This window comes from Hypomesus transpacificus, chromosome 14 (genome assembly GCF_021917145.1).
Source record: "Hypomesus transpacificus isolate Combined female chromosome 14, fHypTra1, whole genome shotgun sequence".
Lineage (NCBI taxonomy): Eukaryota > Metazoa > Chordata > Actinopteri > Osmeriformes > Osmeridae > Hypomesus > Hypomesus transpacificus.
The window spans coordinates 2,349,923-2,371,198 of NC_061073.1; the positions used below are offsets into that span (position 1 = coordinate 2,349,923).

Here is a 21,276-nt window from a genome sequence, read left to right on the forward strand (position 1 = left end):
ACAATTCCAACAAACCAACGGGGCAGATTAACGTTTTAGACATGCGTACTTTAACACAGACGCTAGTGAACTGGAGTAATCGCCATAACTGGCACCAGGGAAAGGTTTAGATCCGCGGTAAGTTTCTTTAAAGCATTTCATGGTTTGTTGAATGAGGGTATTTTAGTCGTCAAGTAACTGTATCTACGTGTTACATTTAAACAGACTTGTGCGTTAAACCTTTTTCAAATGTGGTGGCCCGGCTAAAAGTGCTAGGACACGCCTATGCTGTCTGGAAGCGGGCCCCGTCTAAAGGAACAGGCAGGCAATAATATTTGAGTAGAGTATTTTTAGTACTCAGTTAGAATAGCACGTGCCAAAGAATTATTTTGGTTGTCACGAGAAATGTTTTAACCCCGACATCAAATAGCATTTTATTTCGTAACTGCTTGATATTTAGACATTTAATAGCGTTGCTGCCGCCTATTAACATTAGGTTAGCACTTGGCTAGCTGACGATGGCAAATCAGCTGCTAAAATAACATGTGAACCCTAAACATTATATTAGCCTAGCCCTGGCTGGCTGGCTTTGAATAGACTTTGAATAGACCAATGGTAGTCAGCATGGTGGTCAGACAGGTGGGGTTTCTGTTCGGCTAGGGTCGGGCTAGTTGTATCTGCCAACATTTGAATGTGCTTGCCTTGCCGAAAGTTGGAGCCACATGACTCACTCTGTCACTGTCCGTTTGCCACTCAAAAGAGGCGTTTCTACATGCTAGCAACTGAAGTTTAATAGAAAACTGTGAATGACCAGTACCCTCGAGGCATCTCTGGTTTCCACTGACCTGTCTTATCTGTGTTTCAACTTTTACCTGTGTCTATGTGTGACTCCGTCTCCTTCTGTCCTGCCGGCTTGTATATGTCTCTTGTCTATGCGTCTGTCTGTCCATAGTGAGAGTCGCTGGGAGATTCAGGATGGGGGACAAGCCAATCTGGGAGCAGATAGGGTCTAGCTTTGTGCAGCACTACTACCAGCTGTTCGACACGGACAGGACCCAGCTTGGAGCAATATATGTAAGTATAGAGCGTGTTATGTGCCTATCATAGTATCAACAGCATCTGTCATTCTCAGATGTATGCGCTTGTGTGTCTCCATTACTGTTGGTGTAGAACTTCTATCCAACAGTAGCTACAGTAGCACGACTTCGCTGCTGTCTTCAGCTCTCTATTAAGAACACCTTCCTCCTGTCCTCCTACCTACCCTCCAGTCATACTTCACTATGTGTTCTGAATTCATTTGCTGGATATGTTTAATGTTTTTTAGATATATTTAATTCAAATTAGCTTTTTCAAGCCTACTAAGTGCAATACATGTATTCGAAGTTCTGTAATAATGCCGATTGTCATCCAGGCTCCAAACATTCCTGACTGAGCTTGTGGCATGACAGGCATTGTTTGGATGTCCGCTGGTTCTTGGCAGCTCAGTTCGTTCTGTAAAATGAACAACCAGATATGACTCACAGCTCACATACACACGTAACTGAGCCCTGAACAAGAAGAACCACCTGTACTGTCACTGGTCTTGTCTAGGGTTTCTTTGCATATCCACTCTTTGTTGTCTATCGTTACTCTTTTTCTGCGAGGGCCAGATCATTTGTCCTTTCTTTAATGTGGGACTGGGTTGGTCTGTAACAGAAAATTACATGGGCCGGATTTTCTTGCTGGCTCGCATGCACCTGCTCGATCACAATGGAACGTTATATGATTTGTTTATGTTAATAATTATAGTTAATAACTAAGGGACTTTTTAATAGGTCATAGCTAAGGGACATTTTAGTTTGGAAGCCAACCTTCATGATCAAATACAGTTATATGTTTAAAACATGCAGGCCTATTTAAAATTCAATTTTAAAAACATGTCTCTGGCATTGTTCAGAGGGCCGGTCCGACTGTGTGGGTGGGCCATATTCGTCCCGCGGGCCTGTAGTTTGGGGAGCCCCGCTCTACACTAACCTCCCTCCTCAGTGTCTCCTAACACCCTCTCTCTCCCGCCAGATTGATGCGTCATGCCTGACGTGGGAGGGACAGCAATTCCAGGGAAAAGCAGCGATTGTCGAGAAGCTCTCAGTGAGTCCCGTTCTGATTTGATCTGGTGTATTAGATGGCTTACACACCGTGGCAACCACATGCATAAGCGAGGACAACAGCACTGAGCTGAAGATTTGTCTCAAACTGGGACAGTTTGTTTTAGCCCACTGCGGTCAGTTATTACACTGTAAACTCAAACAGGAACAAAAAACTCTACTTAGTGTTCCTTCTCCAGGTCTTCGTCTTCAATCCATGACTAAAAGTCTAAAAGACTCAGAGGTGGTCTGGTTTTGAGTACTTGATCTAAGTATTGTCTTTATGATCTTTGTTTATTTTTCATCCCCAGACTCTCCCCTTTACAAAAATTGCCCATAGTATAACAGCCCAGGACCACCAGCCCACCCCAGACAGCTGTATCCTGAGTATGGTTGTAGGACAGCTAAAGGTACGTAAACTACTCTTATTTTATACAAGCACCTTGACTATAACATTATTTTCCTAAGGGGGTTACATTAATTTGACCCTGTAATAAAATAGCCTAGCAGTGTACAGCTAATGTTTGATAGCCAATCGGCCAGCTAATTTGCCCAGTGTTGTATTTCATGCTGAAAACCACAACATTGCAGTGACCTACCCTCAAGTTTTCTTGTTTCACATATCTAAACTAAATCATAACTAAATAACAATAAGGAATTTGTATTAACTGGAATTGTTATACTTGCCAGTGATGATGTTAAAAGCCTCAAGTTCAGTGCTCCCCCAAGGTCAAACATGTATGGATGGTGTGCGTGAAATGGAATAAACAGTGTACTTCAACTAATGACACACATACTCCTTAATACAAGGGTGGGGAGGATCTCAGACAGACCCTGGAGTTTTATGTATTTAAGTTTGTAATTTTTTTTTGCTTTCACTCAGTGGTCTGGATTCACCTTTGGTAACCTCTGTTGAGACACAATTGAAACAAGCCCTAGAAAGTTAATTCAAATAACCCAAACAGTCCCCCTACACTATACCAGCCATTGACACAGATGTACCAACCTTCAAACTACTTGTTCTACTAATGTGGAATAAATATTAAATTCAAATGTCTGTATTTGTGTGTGTATGTTGTATGTATTATATCCAGGCAGACGATGACCCTGTCATAGGATTCCACCAGTGTTTTATCCTGAAGAACATTAACGATGCGTGGGTATGCACCAATGATATGTTCAGGCTGGCTCTGCACAACTTTGGATAAGCCCCGCCCCCCCCAAGGCGGGCAGGAAGACCTGGGAGGGCGGGGCAGGAGTGGAGCAGACCTCCAGCCCCCCCTCTACCTCGTCTGCACCCGTCTTGACATAACAACACCGGATATTTAGACTCCAATCCCAGAATCCTACGCGGGCTGGAACCGGCCTGCCCAACAGAAACAATACGTGCTCCTTTGCTGAGAGCTGGTTGACCAGTCTGTCTGCCTCTCTGCTGACCTGCATGATGCTGGGAGCTTCTCTGTGCACACCGGACCAGGACGACACCAACAACAGCAGCTTACCGGCGCCTACCAGTCTACTGGACTCTGCTGTTAACTTAATAACTTGACCTGTTTTTAGTTCACTTTCAGACTATTCTCTAGTTGTGTTCTATTATTAACCCCTTGTGTGTTTTTATCAGTTTGCCTTAGTGTATTTTACTGCATCTCTGCTCTCATTGAAGGTTGGGTTTCTGTTCATGGTCAAGTCTGGGTGCTCCCTGGAGAACCGTATGAGGATGATGACACTGTTACCCTGTCTGCTCACAGTTATCTATCGTTACAACGGCCGCCATACACAATAAAACCTTCACATTTTCTTAATGAAGATGTCAACTCATGTTTCCTCTGTCTCCCTGTATCTGCCTGTCTCTTTGCCTTTTCTTTCTACACCAAACTACCACCTGTTTTCATCAAAGTAATATGTAAAGCAAGACTGATCGTAGAGATCAGCCTCTTAACATCAAGTAATTCATGAGCACCTCGGCCTCCTGTCATTTGTTTACATGCTCTGAAAGTGGGAGTGTTGATTTTGAAATATTTTCTAACATTTATATTTTATTAAACTGTTCATTTCATGATTAAGATGTCTGCTCGAGGATCTGGTCAGTCTAGTAAAATGTATGCATGACAACGTCTGTTTCCTTACTATTCTCGAAAAGTAGGAATGTTGTAAACTTTGTTTCCGTTCCTTTTAAAGATGATTCGTTATGTAGTATACATTTTCAATGTAAGGCTTGTTAAGGATATGTTATGCATGTTTTAATGAGTATATGTTTCAATTTTAATAGTACATCGACTGGTTTAGGATGGAATCAAAGTTCAGTAGGAGCTGTTGACAGCGTTTTCTGTTTCCATTTGACGTTGGGGACGGCAATACGTGAACACGCACAGCGGAAGTTTAGACGGTTTGCCACTAGCTTGGAGGCAAACGAAGCAAGCACTGACATAAAATTAAAAAAAGAAAGATTTTGCTGCCCTCTCAAATCCCAGTTCCCCCTTTCCCTGACACATGGCTTCCAATTCTAATATAGATATTGAGGGTGCCACCCAGCACCTTCGAGATATCTTAAAACTGGACCGACCCGGGAACAGCGCCGGTAAGTTCCCCGGGAATGAAAGGAGACAAGTGAGGTGCATTAGGCCGCATGAACAGACTAGCTAGCTAACAAGCTAGTCTGGGTTAAAGCGTTGCAGTGGCTGGCTACCTAAATTTCTCTCACATTTTTGGCCGGGTTATCAAGCAATGTGCATGCTCACGTTACACCCAGGAATTAGTAAATTAAAGATTCGTTTAGCTAGCTGCATCGTTTAACATTGCTTGTTTTAGCGAGTAAGTCTCTGGCGTTATTAGCCTGGCTGGGTCGCTAGTAGCAGAAAACTGCGCAATGATTTTACAGGCTTGCTGTTATAAAGTCTGGAACGTTCCACGTTCGAATGTTGTAACAAACTTAACACGTGTTAACTTTCGTCTCAGCTCCGCTTGTACGAATTTTCCCGACTACAAATACAGATATTAAAGATATTCGTGGCTGAGTAGAAAAAAGTTAATTGTCGCCATTGGTAAGTTAAATCCAGCTAGCTAATACACTCGGCCTTTCCCTTGTTAAGCTCAATAACGACAATACAAAATTGGGGAGCCAACCAGTTTAGCTACTTATTACTAGTAAGTGATGGTAGCTTGGTAGCTAATTGATTGTCAACGGAAATTGTTTGCCTGGCTGGTTCACGTCAATGTTGCATGAGCAAACGCCACCTGAACAACGTAAAGGAAACTTAGTCGTTGTGCTTGTCCTTTTTGTTTCGTTTAGTCAGGGGATCCGTCTATCCAACGTTTTCTTTCCGTTTAGTCAGGGGATCCGTCTATCCAACGTTTTCTTTCCGTGTTCCGTGTAACTAGCAAGGCGCCCTTTTTTACAAAGTTTTCTCCTAACCGTCTTTTACCAACCAGATTCGTCATCCAGTGACAACCAAAGGAAACCATCGTTCAATGGTGAACTGAACGGTCTTCTGGGAGCCGATCTCCTTGGAGCGGGAGAGCGCTCAGCCATGGCGGAGAAGGAAGGGCCTGCAGAAAGCGTCCAAGAAGCCCAGATAATGTGAGTGTTCGCCAGTATAACATCAGCCAAGTTTGTTGACGCTTTGTTTTTTGTGGGGGGGTTTTTCGGCGTAAAAATAAAAAAAATCTCGGGACGAAGCGTGCACCCACGCTAGCAGGATAAAAAGTGCTTGTGTACCTGAATGTAGAGCGTAGTGGGACTGGACACCAGAACCCTGATGTCTGAAGCAGCCATTGTGTTGTCTGTTGTGCCCTCCAGCTGCTTGTCTGGAGATGATGGCTCCACCTGTATTGCCATCACATCCAACAATGTGGAGATTGTGGCCAGTAGAGACTCCAGTATTGACAGCAAAGCCCGCGGCAGCAACAAGGTAACTTACCACCACTACCACACACACACACACACTTAAACACACTCTTTCCACACAGTCAGACACTGTGTGGTAAGCTGGTGTTTCCTACTTTGTGTTTTAGTCTCTGATGGTCTTCTCCTTTCCCTCAGGTGAAGATCCAGCCTGTTGCCAAGTACGACTGGGAACACAAGTATTACTATGGCAACCTGATTGCCGTGTCCAATTCCTTCCTGGCGTACGCCATTAGAGGTGAGTGTACTGATTGATCATGTGGTTCCTCTATCAGACAGAGACATCTCATTGGCTGCTGTTGTATGTTGCTGCTGTGCGTTTTTCCAGTCAGCCATGTTGGAACGGTCGCAATCACTAGGAAGGGTGTTTTGAGTGATGCAGGCTTCTCTATAAATCTAACTGCATTTCATGGAATAAAAATGAGATACTGGTTACCAATATCATTTTCAATTGCTTGAGTTTACACTAAACCAGTCTGAGTTTGGCGAGTTTCAGTAGATTTTCATACAGAAGCCTGCATCTCTTAGTAAACACCTCATATTGTGTACTAGCAGATCTGGATCGCGCCAATATAGTGGACACAGCCACACGTCAAAATGCACCATCTACCTTTCTACATCCATGGTTTCCCCTGTTTATAATTATTTTCATTTGACTCTAAGAAGGGATAATGCACATTAGCTAACATGAGCACTTGAGTCTGTCACGTCAATGTGCCCCTCTATGACGCAGTGCCCCAAGGCATCAGGCTCATCCTCACGCTGCCAGAGCGGCATTAACAGGAGGATGAGAGAACGATGTCTGGGACAGCAACAACATCTAGGAGAGGGAGAGGCAGAGGCAGTGCAGAGAGGCAGAGGCAGTGCAGAGAGGCAGAGGCATTGCAGAGGCAGAGGCAGTGCAGAGAGGCAGAGGCAGTGCAGAGAGGCAGTGCAGAGAGGCAGAGGCAGTGCAGAGAGGCAGAGGCAGTGCAGAGAGGCAGAGGCAGTGCAGAGAGGCAGAGGCAGTGTTGTTGTTGAAGTCGGTGCAGGCCATGATATCACCAGGCAGGAATGGCTTCTACAACAGCCAGTGATAGAACCACATACCAGAGCAGGCAGGCTTTACTTGGCGCATATTGTTATGTTGAGATCTCTGTATAAACACTTTATTTCCCCCCATTTCCTATTATAAACAAGTAAACCATATGCTCTAGAAGTGTGAAGAAAAAAAAGAAATACTAATGATTCGCAGGGTTTGGGTTAGCCCCTGACCCTTAACCCTATCTGCATATATACACTAAGGCCCAATTTCCCAGACCTGGATTAAGCCTAGTCCTAAAGTAAAATAAATTCCACAAAGTTCTCCATTGACAAAGTTCTTTGTCTAAGACTAGGTTTTATCCATGTCTGTAAAATTGGACCTTGCTTTGTATATAAAAAAAGATGAACATGGTGTCAATACACTTGACCCTGTCCTTGTCTAGTGTTGTGACTGTGCGTGTCCTGTGTGTCAGGAGCCAACAACCAGGCGATGATCCGGGTGTTGAGCCTGGGCTCTGCTGAGCGCTCCCTGCTGAAGGGCTTCACCGGGGCCGTCACTGACCTGGCCTTTGCTCACCTGGACTCAGCCCTGCTGGGCTGTGTGGACGAGGCTGGCAACCTGTTCGTCTGGCAGCTCACCTGCCACAACAACAAAATACTGTATCCTCTTTGTGTGTCTGTGTGTGTGTGTGTATGTTTGTGTGTGTGTGTCTGGGATGTATCCTATGCCGTGAGGCCCTTAACTGTTCCTCCCCAGAGACCAGGTAGTGGTCCACATCCGCCGGCCAGAGGACACGCCCTTAAACTCCACCAGGCGTCTGATCTGGTGCCCCTACATCCAGGAAGAGCAGGATGACAGCCCCGAGGACAGCAGCCAGACCCTGGCACTGCTGCACCAGGACAGGGTACACACACACCTGCACCATTACATGCTAGGACACACCTTTTACCTCTTATCATCTCTCCTTGTGTTATCTTCCCTAATCACCTGTCATTCTCTCTCCCTCTCTCTTTCTCTCTCACTCGCTCTCTCGTGCTCTCCCCCTCTTTTCCTTCCTCCCTCGCTCTTTTCCTTCCTCCCTCGCTCTTTCACTCCCTCTTTCACTTCCTCCCTCCCTCCCTCTGCAGGCGGAGGTGTGGGATCTGGATGTGCTCCGCAGTAACACCACCAGCTGGCCCGTGGATGCTGCTGACCTGAAGGATGGCCTCATCACCATCAAAGGACACACGGACGTAAGGGCCACCACATGGTCTCTCCCGTTTCTAAACCACGTCGAGATGCTGCTGGATGTTGATTGGCTCGTGTGTGTGTGTTTATCTCTCAGCGAATCAGCGAAGGAGCCCTGTCTCCGGACGGAACGGTCCTGGCCACTGCCAGCCACGATGGATACGTCAAGTTCTGGCAGATCTACATCGAGGGCCAGGATCAGCCCAGGTCAATGTAACAAGACTTTTAATCTCCCTCCTTCTCCTCTGTCTCTCAAAGAATCCTCCTCCGTCCCTGTAGAGTGTGTGTTTATCGGCCTGTTCCTGCTCCTCCAGGTGTCTGCATGAGTGGCAGCCCCACGGAGGGAACCCCCTCTCCTGCCTGCTCTTCTGCGACAACCACAAGAAGCAGGACCCAGAGTACGTCCTCCCAGAGTAGCGCTGCTGCTGTCCCTCACGAGGCTTCGCTGAGGTGTCAGGCAGGACTGCTGTTCCTCACGAGGCTTCGCTAAGGGGTCAGGCAGGACTGCTGTTCCTCACAAGGCTTCGCTGTGGTGTCAGGCAGGACTGCTGTTCCTCACGAGGCTTCGCTGAGGTGTCAGGCAGGACTGCTGTTCCTCACGAGGCTTCGCTGTGGTGTCAGGCAGGACTGCTGTTCCTCACGAGGCTTCGCTGAGGTGTCAGCCAGGACTGCTGTCATTCTCCCCTCTTCTTCCTCTGTCCTGCAGCGTGCCGTTCTGGCGCTTCCTGATCACGGGAGCGGAGCAGAACCAGGAGCTGAAGATGTGGTGCACCGTGTCCTGGACCTGCCTGCAGACCATCAGGTCTCTGTTCTAGAACGCTCCTGTAGAACCCTTTTCATTGTTGGTTTCTGACAGAACTAGTCCAAAAAGTTATATTCAAGAACTCCGGTCAAGCGTTTTTTTTTTCTGGAACCTTCTCCAGGACTCTTCCACTGTGGGAACTCCTGCCCGTTTTTAAGTCTGAACTCTTCCGTGTTCCAGGTTCTCCCCTGACCCGTTCAACTCCTCGGTGCGGCCCAGCCTGAAGGCTAGTCTGGACCTGTCGGCAGAGTGCCTCATCCTGACTGACGTACAGAGGAAGGTGAGGCCTGCTGTGTACTCAGATCATCTCGCCCCGACCTGTGGAACCCCCTCTGTCTGGACTTGATTACAAGTCTTGGATGTCATGGTGTGGCTTAACATTTAGATGAGGGAGTTCTAAATATTACCGACGCTTCCACCAGAGTGAGTTATTTTTTCAAAACGAAAGCTAACTAGCTTTAGTTAGCTTCCGTTACCTAGCAACCTAGCATAATACTCGTAGCAATGCTACTACCTGCTAGTGTTACTTGTTAGCCTCTTAATTGAAGCATTTGAAGCCATACTATAGCGTTTGTCATATAGTTTTTGTCTATCGGAAAATAGTCGGTTGCAATGTTCAGAATCACACGTGTGACGGTACTCTGTGGGGGCCGCTTTCGAACGATCGCATATATGTGATGGGGAGTGAGGTGGCTGAGCGGTTAGGGAATCGGGCTACTAATCAGAAGGTTGCCAGTTCGATTCCCAGCCGTGCCAAATGACATTGTGTCCTTGGGCAAGGCACTTCACCCTACTTGCCTGGGGGAAATGTCCCTGTACTTAATGTAAGCCGCTCTGGATAAGAGTGTCTGCTAAATGACTAAATGTAAATGTCATGTGACGCTACTAATTAACGGGTTAAACCTGATTGACGGATTAAGCAGTTAACCGTTAAAGAGAGATTTTCGAGGGTATTTTCCATGCTTTGTTAGACAGATTATAAGTGAATTGTGACAGGAAAGGCAGGCAGGTAGAGGGGGGGGAAAGACGTGCAGCAAAGAGCCAAGACCGGATTTGATTCCCAGCTCGCTGCGATAAGGCCTTGGTCTGCATGGAGCTACTGGGGCTCCTTGTGTTGTACAGCCAGTGTTGTGTGACTGTGTTAACCCTGTGTGCTGGTCCCAGGTGCTGTGACTGTGTTAACCCTGTGTGCTGGTCCCAGGTGCTGTGACTGTGTTAACCCTGTGTGCTGGTCCCAGGTGCTGTGACTGTGTTAACCCTGTGTGCTGGTCCCAGGTGCTGTGACTGTGTTAACCCTGTGTGCTGGTCCCAGGTGCTGTGACTGTGTTAACCCTGTGTGCTGGTCCCAGGTGCTGTGACTGTGTTAACCCTGTGTGCTGGTCCCAGGTGCTGTGACTGTGTTAACCCTGTGTGCTGGTCCCAGGTGCTGTGACTGTGTTAACCCTGTGTGCTGGTCCCAGGTGCTGTGACTGTGTTAACCCTGTGTGCTGGTCCCAGGTGCTGTGACTGTGTTAACCCTGTGTGCTGGTCCCAGGTGCTGTGACTGTGTTAACCCTGTGTGCTGGTCCCAGGTGCTGTGACTGTGTTAACCCTGTGTGCTGGTCCCAGGTGCTGTGACTGTGTTAACCCTGTGTGCTGGTCCCAGGTGCTGTGACTGTGTTAACCCTGTGTGCTGGTCCCAGGTGCTGTGACTGTGTTAACCCTGTGTGCTGGTCCCAGGTGCTGTGACTGTGTTAACCCTGTGTGCTGGTCCCAGGTGCTGTACGTGATGGAGCTGCTCCAGGACCAGGAGCGAGGCAGAGCCAGCTTCACGGCCGTGTCTGAGTTCCTGCTCACCCACCCCGTCCTCAGCTTCGGGGTCCAGGAAGTGTCTCACTCCCGCCTGCGGCACACCGAGGTGCTGCCCCCCGTGGAGGAGAGCGAGAGCATGACCACAGGTACCGTACCCTCCCTCCTTCTCACCACCATCCCCAAACTCCTTCCTAACCCTCCCCCCCCCCCACCACCACCTCCAAACTCCTTCCTAGCCCCCCCCCACCACCTCCAAACTCCTTCCTAACTCCCCCCCCACCACCTCCAAACTCCTTCCTAACTCCCCCCCCACCACCTCCAAACTCCTTCCTAACTCCCCCACCACCACCTCCTAACTCCCCCCCCACCACCTCCAAACTCCTTCCTAACTCCCCCCCACCACCTCCAAACTCCTTCCTAACTCCCCCCCCACCACCTCCAAACTCCTTCCTAACCCCCCCACCACCCCAAACTGTAAGTGCGTGGTCCCTATATGATCTTTACCATTTAAGCTGAGCTGACCGATATGCATAATGTACAAGACAATGTCCTCAATGATGATTCATGTCCTTTACCGTGTGTGTGTGTTCTGCTCCAGAGGGCACCCAGGGACCCCTGGAGTCTAAATCAGGAATCCAGATCAAGCTCTACTGTGTCCACACCAAGTGAGTTTCCACAGCTAGCAACAAGGACTACCTGGATGCTAACAGGGTTTTAAGGGTGCTTTCTTTGTAGTCTTGTAATGTTATACACATTCTATACATAGCTATACATCGATAATGTTATGTATACATATCCTATATGGGTGTGTTTTCCCTGTGTTCTGGTAGTGGTGGTAGGGAGGTGTTGGTGTGTGTGGCACAGGTCTGATGTTGTGGTGTCTTCAGGTCTCTGCAGGATGTTCAGATCTGGTTCCAGCCCAACCTGGGCTCTGGCTCCACACACTTCCTGCCTCACTCAGACTCCCACCACGCGTTTGGTGAGTGTCTGTCTCGCTCACTTCCTGTGTGTTTGGTTCATGTGCGTGTGTGAGGTAACCTTTGTGTGTGTGTGTGTGTGTGTGTGTTGGAAAATTGTTTTTATCTCTGTCTTAAGTTCCATCATATGTTGTGTGTCTGTGTGTTAACCCTCCTGTGTGTCCCCCAGGTTTCTCTGACCCCCTGACAGACCTAAGTGTGGAGGCCATGAGCTCCGACAGAGACTCAGGAGGTTCCCATGGCGACCTGCCGAAGATCTCCTCACTTCCTGCTCCTGTGGACTTCCTGTCGCCGGGAGGCGGGGCCAGCGGCGCGATGCCCAAACTGATGACCCCCGACGCCTTCATGACCCCCAGCGCCTCGGTACACCCTCCCAGCTGTCCCTCCCTCATCCTCACCCCACCCTGTCTCTCACCCGTCTGTCAAGTCACAGCCAAAGAGATTTGTTTGTCATATTCACGTTATAACACAGGTCATTCTGGGCAATGGCATTCTTAAGACAAGGCCACCCAACAGCCACATAGCAGGCATAAAGTTACAAAAACGGGATGTGGTTGGTTGGTTGGTTGACGTTTTAGTTTGTCTCCAGGTGCCAGCGTCGCCAGGCAGCAGTGCCAGCAGTCTGACTATCGTCACGGGGATGAGCAGCAACTCGGACACCCCCGTCAGGTAGGACACACACACACCTCCAGCCCCTCACAGGACTCAGGCATGTCTGCAGGGAAGGCACTTTAGAAGGACACCTCATTGGACGTTCCTAAGTGGTCGTTTTCGGCTGCCTCTTGAGTCTTTGCCGTGACGACCCATCTACTGTGCCTGTTTCTGCTGACGTGGATGACCAGTGTTTGTGTGCGTGTGTGCAGGGTTGTGGAGGACCTGACCCAGAGTCCTGGCAGCAACAAGGTGTGTGTGGAGAGCAGCAGCAGCAGTCTGACCCTCAGTGCTTCAACCAGCAGCCCCAGAGCCAGCTGCTCCCTGCTGCTGTCTGGCCTGGACAACCTGCACGTATGTACACATGTATGCACACACACACACACAGACCACCAGGTTTCAATCTAACTCGTCTCCCCTCTTGTCCCCCCCCCAGTCTTTGACCCCCCCCATCGCCTCTCTGTCCCTGGACCCCCCCCAGGGCCTGGCCTCGCCCCCCCTCCCCCCTCAGGCCTCCCCCACCCGTGCCCGCTCCCCCGACGTCATCTCCTCTGCCTCCACCGCCCTATCCCAGGACATCCCCGAGATTGCGTCCCAGACGCTGCAGCGCTCCCTGGCTGCGGCCGCGCCCGAGGCCCTGCCCAGCCTCCACAGCATGGCCGATAGCATGGCCTCGGCCGCCTCCGCCCTGCACCTGCTGTCCTCCTCCCCGCGGGGCCGCGCCCCTGCCGACCACGCCCTGCTGCCCCCGGAGCTGGGCGGGGCCGGGGAGGTGGAGCCCAGGCTGAGCCACACCCCTTCCCTGCTGGAGAACGCCCTGTCGCAGGAGGGCGGGGCGGCCGGGGGTGGGGCCGGGGTGGGGGATGGGAACGGAAGCCACGCCCCCTGGCCGGCCGCCCCCGACATCACCAGGGAGACGCGGAACAGTCTGAGAGACAACGGCTTGGGAGACTGGTTAGTCTCTACGTTTCTTTGTCTTTTTTGTCTCTCTTTTTGTCTCTCTGTCTCGTCTCTCTCTCTCTGTCTCTCCCTCTCTCTCCTTCTGAAAGACTCATACATGCACCTCCTGAAGAGATTGCACACGCAATCTCTTCCCTGGAGCTACAGGAACACACACTTACCTACAGCAGGACGACACACACACACACACACACGGTGTCCGTGCTGACTGTGTGTGTGTGTGTTCCTGTAGCTCCAGGGAAGATCTGAAGGACAGGCACGTGTCATCTCCGTACCACCGGCGCTCCTACCAGCTCACACAGAACGACAGCCAGGACGCCAGCGCAGAGCAGAGGTACCACACACACTCACACAACCACACACACACACACACACTCTCTCTTACAACCACACATACTCTCTTACAACCACACACACACACTCTCTCTTACAACCACACACACATACTCTCTTACAACCACACACACACACACACACACACGCAAACACTCTTACAAACACACACAAGCACATTGTCATACTTACCACACACTCAGAGACGCGCACTCAAATACAAACAGTCCACCATTCGATTCACGACACAAACGCTGATCTGTGTGTGTGTGTGTCCCAGTGACCATGACGACGAGGTGGCCAGCCTGGCGTCGTCCTCGGGGAACTGTGGCGCTCGCTCGTCTCACAGACTTCCTGTGAAGGACTGGAAGACCTCCCCTCGCAGCTCACCCAAGCTGAAGAGGAAGAACAAGAAGGACGAGGGGTGGGTGGAGGGTCAGGGAGGAGCTCTGGGGGCGGGGGGGGCAGGGGGGGGTCGTGTGGGTGGGGTCGAGGGTCAGGGGAACGGGAAGTGGTCTCGGTGTTGGTCGTGTGATGACTGTTGTCTTCTCTCCTCAGGGAGGTGTGCCAGTCCAGACAACTGGACCACCATCAGGTAGGGATGGCTGTGTGTGTGTGCTCATCTCCCCCACAGCCCTCATGGAGATGGATATGCTCATGTGGTACTAACGTGTGTCTCCCCCCCCCCCCCCCCCCTTCCCTCAGGCGCTGGGCGGAGAGCTGCAGGAGGAGCTGCTGTTGCTGCTGCGCGGCCAGCAGAGGGAGCTAGCCGAGCTGCGTCTGGAGCTGCAGAGGCTGTCGGGTCACATGGAGAACAGCGTTGCCTCGCACGTGGACCACGCCCTGGCCAGCCAGCAGGAGCACCAGCGTATCCTCACCTGCTAGCCGCGCTAACAGCTAACACACTCACACCCCATCTACTACTCGTCGAGCACACCTGTTTCTCAGGATTAGCTGGTGGATCAGGTCACTAGTGTTGATCAGATGAAATAAGTGTGGTTGGAGTAAAAACCAACACCACCCACCAGGAACAGGGTTGGAGAGCTGGCACACCTGCCCCTAGCTGTACCCTGACCCAGCCGCTCTCCGTGTGACCCTTAACCTTTGACCCCAGAGCGAAGGCTGGAGCGTGTGGTGTTGGAGAACCAGAGCCGTAACCAGCAGCTTGAGGAGCAGCTGTCTCAGCAGCTAGCCCTCTCCCTGTCCTCCTCTTTCTCCTCCCTCTCCTCCTCCCTCTCCTCCCGCCTGGACAAGACCATCCGTGACGAGATGAGGAAGACCGTCCCTCAGAGTACGACTGCTTCCTGTCTGGCTTAGCCTTTAGCATGTTGGCATGCATGCTGTCTAATCTATCAGATGTGATGATTTACACTCTTTTTTTATGATCTTTCCTTTCTCTACCAACCCTCACTCCTTCTCTTCGCCAACCCCCTTTCTCCCATATCTCCCTCCCCCTTTCTCCCATATCTCCCTCCCCCTTTCTCCCCCATCTCCCTCCCCCTTTCTCCCCCATCTCCCTCCCCCTTTCTCCCCCATCTCCCTCCCCCTTTCTCCCATATCTCCCTCCTCCTTTCTCCCCCATCTCCCTCCTCCTTTCTCCCCCATCTCCCTCCCCCTTTCTCCCATATCTCCCTCCCCCATCTCCCTTTCTCCCATATCTCCCTCCCCCATCTCCCTTTCTCCCATATCTCCCTCCCCCATCTCCCTTTCTCCCATATCTCCCTCCCCCATCTCCCTTTCTCCCATATCTCCCTCCCCCATCTCCCTTTCTACCATATCTCCCTCCCCCTTTCTCCCCCATCTCCCTCCCCCTTTCTCCCATATCTCCCTCCCCCTTTCTCCCCCATCTCCCTCCCCCTTTCTCCCATATCCCCCTCCTCCTCTCCTCCCTTCCACCTCTGCTCTCCTCCTGCAGCCATCTCTAAGAGTCTGGAGCCGGTGACCGGTCAGCTCAGTAGCACCATAGCAGCCAAGCTGACCGCTGTGGAGGGAGCACTCAAGGACAACGTTAGCAAGGTGGTCAAGTCTAAGGTGGGCCGGCCGAATGATGGCGCATGAACACACACACGTGTATATACACACACACACACGTTCAAGCCTAAGAATGTACACACACAGAGCTTTGAATACTTACCTGATCATGTAACGTATGTAACAGACAGTCACGTGAAGTATCCTCCCCCTTTCCAGAACACGACAGATGCGATTGGCCGGGCAGCAGCAGAAGCCATGCAGGGCCCCATCCAGGCGGCCTATAAGGATGCTTTCCAGAGCATTGTACTTCCTGTGTTTGAGAAGGGCTGCCAGTCCATGTTCCAGCAGATCAACGACAGCTTCAAACAGGGAACACATGAATGTAAGATGGCTGAACAGGGGATGTTTGGCATCCAGGAGTGTGTGTTTGTCCTACTGACACCAGTGTGTGTGTGTGTGTCTTACTGACCCCTGTGTGTGTGTGCACGCGTGCTGTTCTACAGACATCCAGCAGCTGGAGAACCACGTTAAAAACAGGAAGTTGCGGGAGCAGGATGCGCGGGACCCTCTGATTGGTCAGCTGCAGCAGATGCTCGACGCCTTCCAGAAGTCGACAGACCAGCTGGCCAATACAGTGACGGCTAACGTCCGCTCTGAGGTCCAGCATCAGCTGCACATGAGCGTGGGAAAGTACGTCGCTTTTTGTGTGTGTAATATGTGGGGGGGTCAATCAGAACAATCAGGGGTTCCTAGAAGAGAATCCCTGAGTGCAGTGTGTGTGTGTGTGTGTGTGTGTCTGGGGGTGGTGCAGAAACAAACAATCTAATCCAGAGCTTAATATCCAACATGAATTCTATTGAACCCTTCAGTTAATATTGGATGCCTCTGGAGGTATAGATCTGTTTAGAGTAGGGATTCAGAGATAAAAACACAAGGGCTTCTGTCTAAAGCAAATGACTAATGTCCTTCTGATTTCGCTGCTCATTAAAGATGTAATCTGCTCATTAAAGATGTAATCTGCAGTTAGATCTGCAGTTAGTGAAACCACCAGCCCATTGTTTTTTCTCAGGCTTTGTTGAGTTTTGCAGATTGTGTTTGCTGATGGTGTTTGTGAGGTTAGTTCATCGGATCCTTCTTTTCTCTCCATCTGGTTCTCCTGCTTCTCCTCCCCAGCTTGCAGGAGTCCATCCTGACCCAGGTGCAGCGCATCGTGAAGGGCGAGGTGGGGCAGGCCATGAAGGAGCAGCAGGCCGTGGTCACCTCGTCCATCATGCAGGCCATGAGGTCTGCTGCAGGGACGCCAGTTCCCTCTGCTCACCTGGACTTCCAGACCCAGCAGGCTGCCGTCCTCCAGCTGCTGCAGCAGGGCCAGCTCAACCAGGCCTTCCAGCAGGTACACACACACACACACACCTTCATGCCACACACACACACCTTAATACCTTACGCACACACATCTCACATACACACACCCTTGCCTCCATTTCTCACACATAAACACCCTCTCCTCAATACCTCTTGCAGACACGCGCACACACACACACACACACACACACACTGTCTCCTCAATAACACATACACACACACACCCTCTTCTCAATACCTCACAGACACACACACACACTGACTGGTTCATGTGCGGTGACCCCCTCCCCCCCAGGCTCTGTCAGCCACAGACCTGAACCTGGTCCTGTACGTGTGTGAGACCATCGACAGCCAGCAGGTGTTCGGCCAGGAACCTTGTCCCCTCATCCAGCCGGTCCTGCTGTCCCTGATACAGCAGCTGTCCTCCAACCTGGCAACCCGCACAGAGCTCAAGATCAGGTAAACACCTGCACACACACACACACACACCCTGGAACACACACGTACGTAGGTACACATCCACTTACTCCTTGTCCGTCATTGTGATTGAAAGGATCGTAAAAAATTTATTAATTAATTAAATTAATTTACATTCATGAATATACAAAACAAGCTTGAAGATGATGCATTTATTAGCACCTGGAGAGAACTGAGACCCCAGCCATACTGCCACTTATCATGTCAGCACCACAAAGATGAATATATCCCACAGTGACAGCAGAGGCCACTAAAAACACTGCAGCCATCGTGCCTAAACAGGCAATCATGACCGATGCAATTAAATGAAGTTCAACAACTAGAATTAAAATATGAACACATTAAAAGATATGAACTGAATTGAACTTTCCTGCTGGTCTACATAGACTCTAACTTGTGTGTTAAACTGAGAACAGCAAAATGTCATAGCAGCTATGTAGGACTATAACCTCCCAGCATGACAACTCAGCTAAAGACAGCTAGACAGTGAGTGTGAATGACTTTGTTACTGTAAATCACCCTCTGTGTCCTAATCTGTCCAAATGACGGACAGCCGTCCGATTTTAATGAAGGAAAAATCTTGGATTAACACGACCTCTCTGGTAGCCCGCCCATCTCTGGCCCTCCTGGCCGCAGACGTCACCACAGCCTCCATCATCAGCGACCTGTGTGATTTCACTGTCCCCAGCGTCACACTAAACTGTGTTAGGCAGTTTGTCAAGCAGCTGTGATGCCCTGGCTGTCCACATGGGGGGGGGGGGGGAGGAGCATGAGGTAGGAGGGGGGGGGGGGGTGAGGAAGAGATGTGAATAGTGTGAGAATGTCCTCTCCTGCAGTTTTTTTTTCTTTCTTCTTCTTTACTGCCCTGAGCCCCGGCGCTCCAGCCCAGCTCCCTCTCTCTGCTGCTGACCGCCGAACAGCTGCCGCTCCGGCCCATCTGCTGGGATCTGGGCCCGCCGCCTGCAGCGGAGACCACACAGCTAGCAGGGGAGAGGCTGGGCGGGGGGAAAAGGCCCAGGGCTGCGTTTTGAACCGAGTCTCTCTCGCAGTATCTTTTTGCAGGGGTGCTTATGACGTGGCAGGAAGGATCCACACTCGTATTGATTTAGCAGCTACTCTGTTTGGGCCAACCCCCCCCCCCCCCCCCCCCCCCCCCTCTCTGTCTGGAAAGGGCATAGCTGCTTTGTGGCGGGGGAGACCTGATAGGGCTGAGGGGGAGGATAGGGGAGAACTGGAGAGGATGGGCGCTGAAATAGAAGTGAAAAGAGAAGGCGGGGGTAGAAGGGGCAGGATGGATGGAGATTATAGGGGGATGTTAAGAGAGGAGATCCATGCAAAAGGACGGCTATTAGTGATTGGCCGCTGGCCAGGTGAGCTGAGGAGATGATTGGCTGTTGGCCAGTTCAGCTAAAGAGCTTGTTTTTGGGCCCCAGAGGAAGAGAACTGGACAGAGCATGCTCGGCTCCACTGCCCCGGTCGCCAGGGCGATACCTGGGCTTGGAGTGTGTGCGTGACGCTGGATGGTAGAGGTGCCCTAGAAACATGTCCCCAGATGTCCAACAAATGCGTAACAGGACTTTTGAGACCTCTAGGCTTCATCTGGGCAGGGTGATTGGAGTACTTGGAAATGGGTGTTCTCCATCTGTTCATGTGTTTACCCGTCTGTCTCCATCTCCTAGCTACCTGGAGGATGCGGTGATGAACCTGGACCACGGAGACCCCGTCACCAGGGACCACATGAGTACCGTCCTCTCCCAGGTCCGCCAGAAGCTGTTCCAGTTCCTGCAGCAGGACCCCCACAGCGCCCTGGGCAAGCGTGCCCGGCGCCTCATGATGATGCTGCAGGGCCTCGTCAACCACTAGCTTATTCCTCTTGACTTTGGGCGTGGGATGATGATGATGACGTCGGTGTCGCTCCTCTCTCTCGCCCCCGCACCACCAGCTCCACCCAGCGGGACCCTGCATTTACAACCGTTTTAGTTTTTGGGGGGACGTGGACGGCGGTTTTGACCCTTCATGGACAACGTAGCCTGAAGGGCGTTTGTTTTGCGCTGGGGAGCATCCGGTTCAGCCTGGACTTTTTTCTTTTCTTTTTTTATCCGTTGTCTCTTGCCGTTTTGTTTTGGTCGCCAAGGAGGTCTCCAAATGGTTATCAAGCTTCGCCATGGCGACCGTGGGCCTATTAGAAAGCGCCAGAAAACAAGATGGCTGTCTGTGATTCAGCTATCTCGCCCCTTCAGGAACATCTCCTTCTTACACACACACTCATACATATATATATATATACATAAGCATATATATAGCTTTTGTTTCTACAATCTTGTATTCTTGTTTGAAAACACTTTTGATGAAGTAGTAGAAAAGCTTCTAATAAATAAACTGATTCCTGTTATTGATTATTATGATCAGGACATCTTAGTCCCCATGCAGTTCCTCTCCCGGTCATTAGGGGGCGGTAGAGAGCAGTTAACCTGATAAGTTCCTTCAATTATTTTCCCCTGGCAGCTTTCCATGTATCTGTCCAGGTCTTGACACCACAGCACAGGAATACTTCAGTTCATACATGTTTATCTGTGTTGGGAGTCTGATTGGCATGCTGTTACAGTCTCTGTACGGACTCCAGCCTTCACCGCCGGATCTCCTGAGGAATGTTCTCGTCCCAGGGCCCAGCTACAGGCCAGAGGAACACATAGGTGGGGCTGGTTGGCAGCCAGGTTAGTTCATGGTTCAATTGATAAGGCTTGTAGGTCCCATCTAGCCCAGAGGTTGGAGTCAGTGCCTTATTGTTCTTCAGAAAGGTTGGTTGGTTTGTCGTCTTCCAGGTTGTCTGGTGTAGGAGTAGCGCCGTCAGATGTTGGTTAGGAACAGAGGTTCTGTTGTGCCAGAATAGGTGGCTTGTCTCCGTGTTCTTTTTATACGTGGTTGGCAGCGTGTTTGACTAAGTGAACAACATCTTAGATGGCACATGGAGTTGATTAAGGTGGCTTCAGGTTTGCAACCATGACTGGATTGGAGTCGACGGATCGGAGGAGCTGGACTGAAATGCTGTCCCATGCCTAGTTGCAGGCCACCTGGACGTTAGTCTAACATTGTTAATGGATCTACCAGAGCCCTCCAGTAGATCAGACCTGATTAGCCGAGAGCCGATCTCTGCTCGGCGTCACAGCTGGGGAGCGTGGAGGGGGTCGATTATGGATCAGCATGGAGCTGCTGTTTGTTGATCCCTTGGCTGAGCTCTGGCGTTCATGCATGAGGTGGACCAATATCTCTTAAGGTTACCCATACCACACTGATGGACCATCGTCTTGTTTAGGTTAACTGATGTGAATGGGAGAGCCCGTGGGTGAGTAGGTTATCAGGGCTTAGCGCTCCAGAGGGAAGGCCCTAGATGGGTCTGGGAGGATGTGTGGGAAAAATTCAGATCCTTGTTTTTCCTTAAACTGGCAACTTCTGGAGCCGTATGACTGGTGGTTATAGCTGGATTCAACAGAGCCAGATTACAGAGACTGGTTGAATTCTCCTGTTTCTCTAGGTTAGTTTATTTTTTCGTCTTTTACTAATTTCATTCTTCCGGGTTGAGTCAAACAACCACAGACCATGGGTAGCTTGCAGATCCGCTATACAGTTACACAGCATAACCTGTTTTCTTCTAGTTCTGAAAGATTGAGCTTCTGTTACGTGTTTTGTTCCCT

At 50.5% G+C, this 21,276-nt stretch overlaps 2 protein-coding genes across 3 annotated transcripts; both read left to right on the plus strand.

The window, feature by feature from the left end:
- The first annotated feature begins 33 nt into the window (after positions 1-33).
- Positions 34-3,920, plus strand: nutf2 (nuclear transport factor 2). Its single transcript, XM_047033383.1, has 5 exons — positions 34-117; positions 932-1,053; positions 2,035-2,106; positions 2,414-2,512; positions 3,197-3,920. Exons 2-5 carry the CDS (start codon positions 955-957, stop codon positions 3,308-3,310), a joined length of 384 nt encoding a protein of 127 aa, XP_046889339.1. The 5' UTR covers positions 34-117; positions 932-954; the 3' UTR covers positions 3,311-3,920.
- Positions 3,921-4,459: 539 nt separating this feature from the next.
- Positions 4,460-19,989, plus strand: edc4 (enhancer of mRNA decapping 4). Of its 2 annotated transcripts, none has more exons than XM_047033792.1 (29): positions 4,460-4,680; positions 5,532-5,679; positions 5,899-6,010; positions 6,142-6,241; positions 7,500-7,686; positions 7,784-7,931; positions 8,155-8,259; positions 8,352-8,467; positions 8,569-8,652; positions 8,961-9,056; positions 9,237-9,336; positions 10,813-10,993; positions 11,446-11,512; positions 11,735-11,826; positions 11,994-12,187; positions 12,414-12,493; positions 12,688-12,829; positions 12,912-13,429; positions 13,668-13,769; positions 14,049-14,192; positions 14,327-14,363; positions 14,474-14,636; positions 14,883-15,059; positions 15,684-15,799; positions 15,959-16,124; positions 16,246-16,432; positions 16,916-17,135; positions 17,403-17,566; positions 19,264-19,989. In XM_047033792.1, exons 1-29 carry the CDS (start codon positions 4,593-4,595, stop codon positions 19,445-19,447), a joined length of 4,218 nt encoding a protein of 1,405 aa, XP_046889748.1. In that variant the 5' UTR covers positions 4,460-4,592; the 3' UTR covers positions 19,448-19,989. The 2 variants fall into 2 exon arrangements, with proteins under 2 accessions (XP_046889748.1, XP_046889749.1); XM_047033793.1 differs by having other exon boundaries at positions 8,352-8,461.
- Positions 19,990-21,276: the final 1,287 nt, after the last annotated feature.

Coding starts and splice junctions, on each gene's coding strand:
- nutf2 (XM_047033383.1), top strand. CDS start 955: ATGGGGGACAAGCCAATCTGGGAGCAGATAGGGTCTAGCTTTGTGCAG. Junction 2,107..2,413: donor CGATTGTCGAGAAGCTCTCA/GTGAGTCCCGTT, acceptor TTTCATCCCCAG/ACTCTCCCCTTTACAAAAAT. Junction 2,513..3,196: donor TGGTTGTAGGACAGCTAAAG/GTACGTAAACTA, acceptor TATTATATCCAG/GCAGACGATGACCCTGTCAT.
- edc4 (XM_047033792.1), top strand. CDS start 4,593: ATGGCTTCCAATTCTAATATAGATATTGAGGGTGCCACCCAGCACCTT. Junction 10,994..11,445: donor GAGCGAGAGCATGACCACAG/GTACCGTACCCT, acceptor GTTCTGCTCCAG/AGGGCACCCAGGGACCCCTG. Junction 12,494..12,687: donor AACTCGGACACCCCCGTCAG/GTAGGACACACA, acceptor GCGTGTGTGCAG/GGTTGTGGAGGACCTGACCC.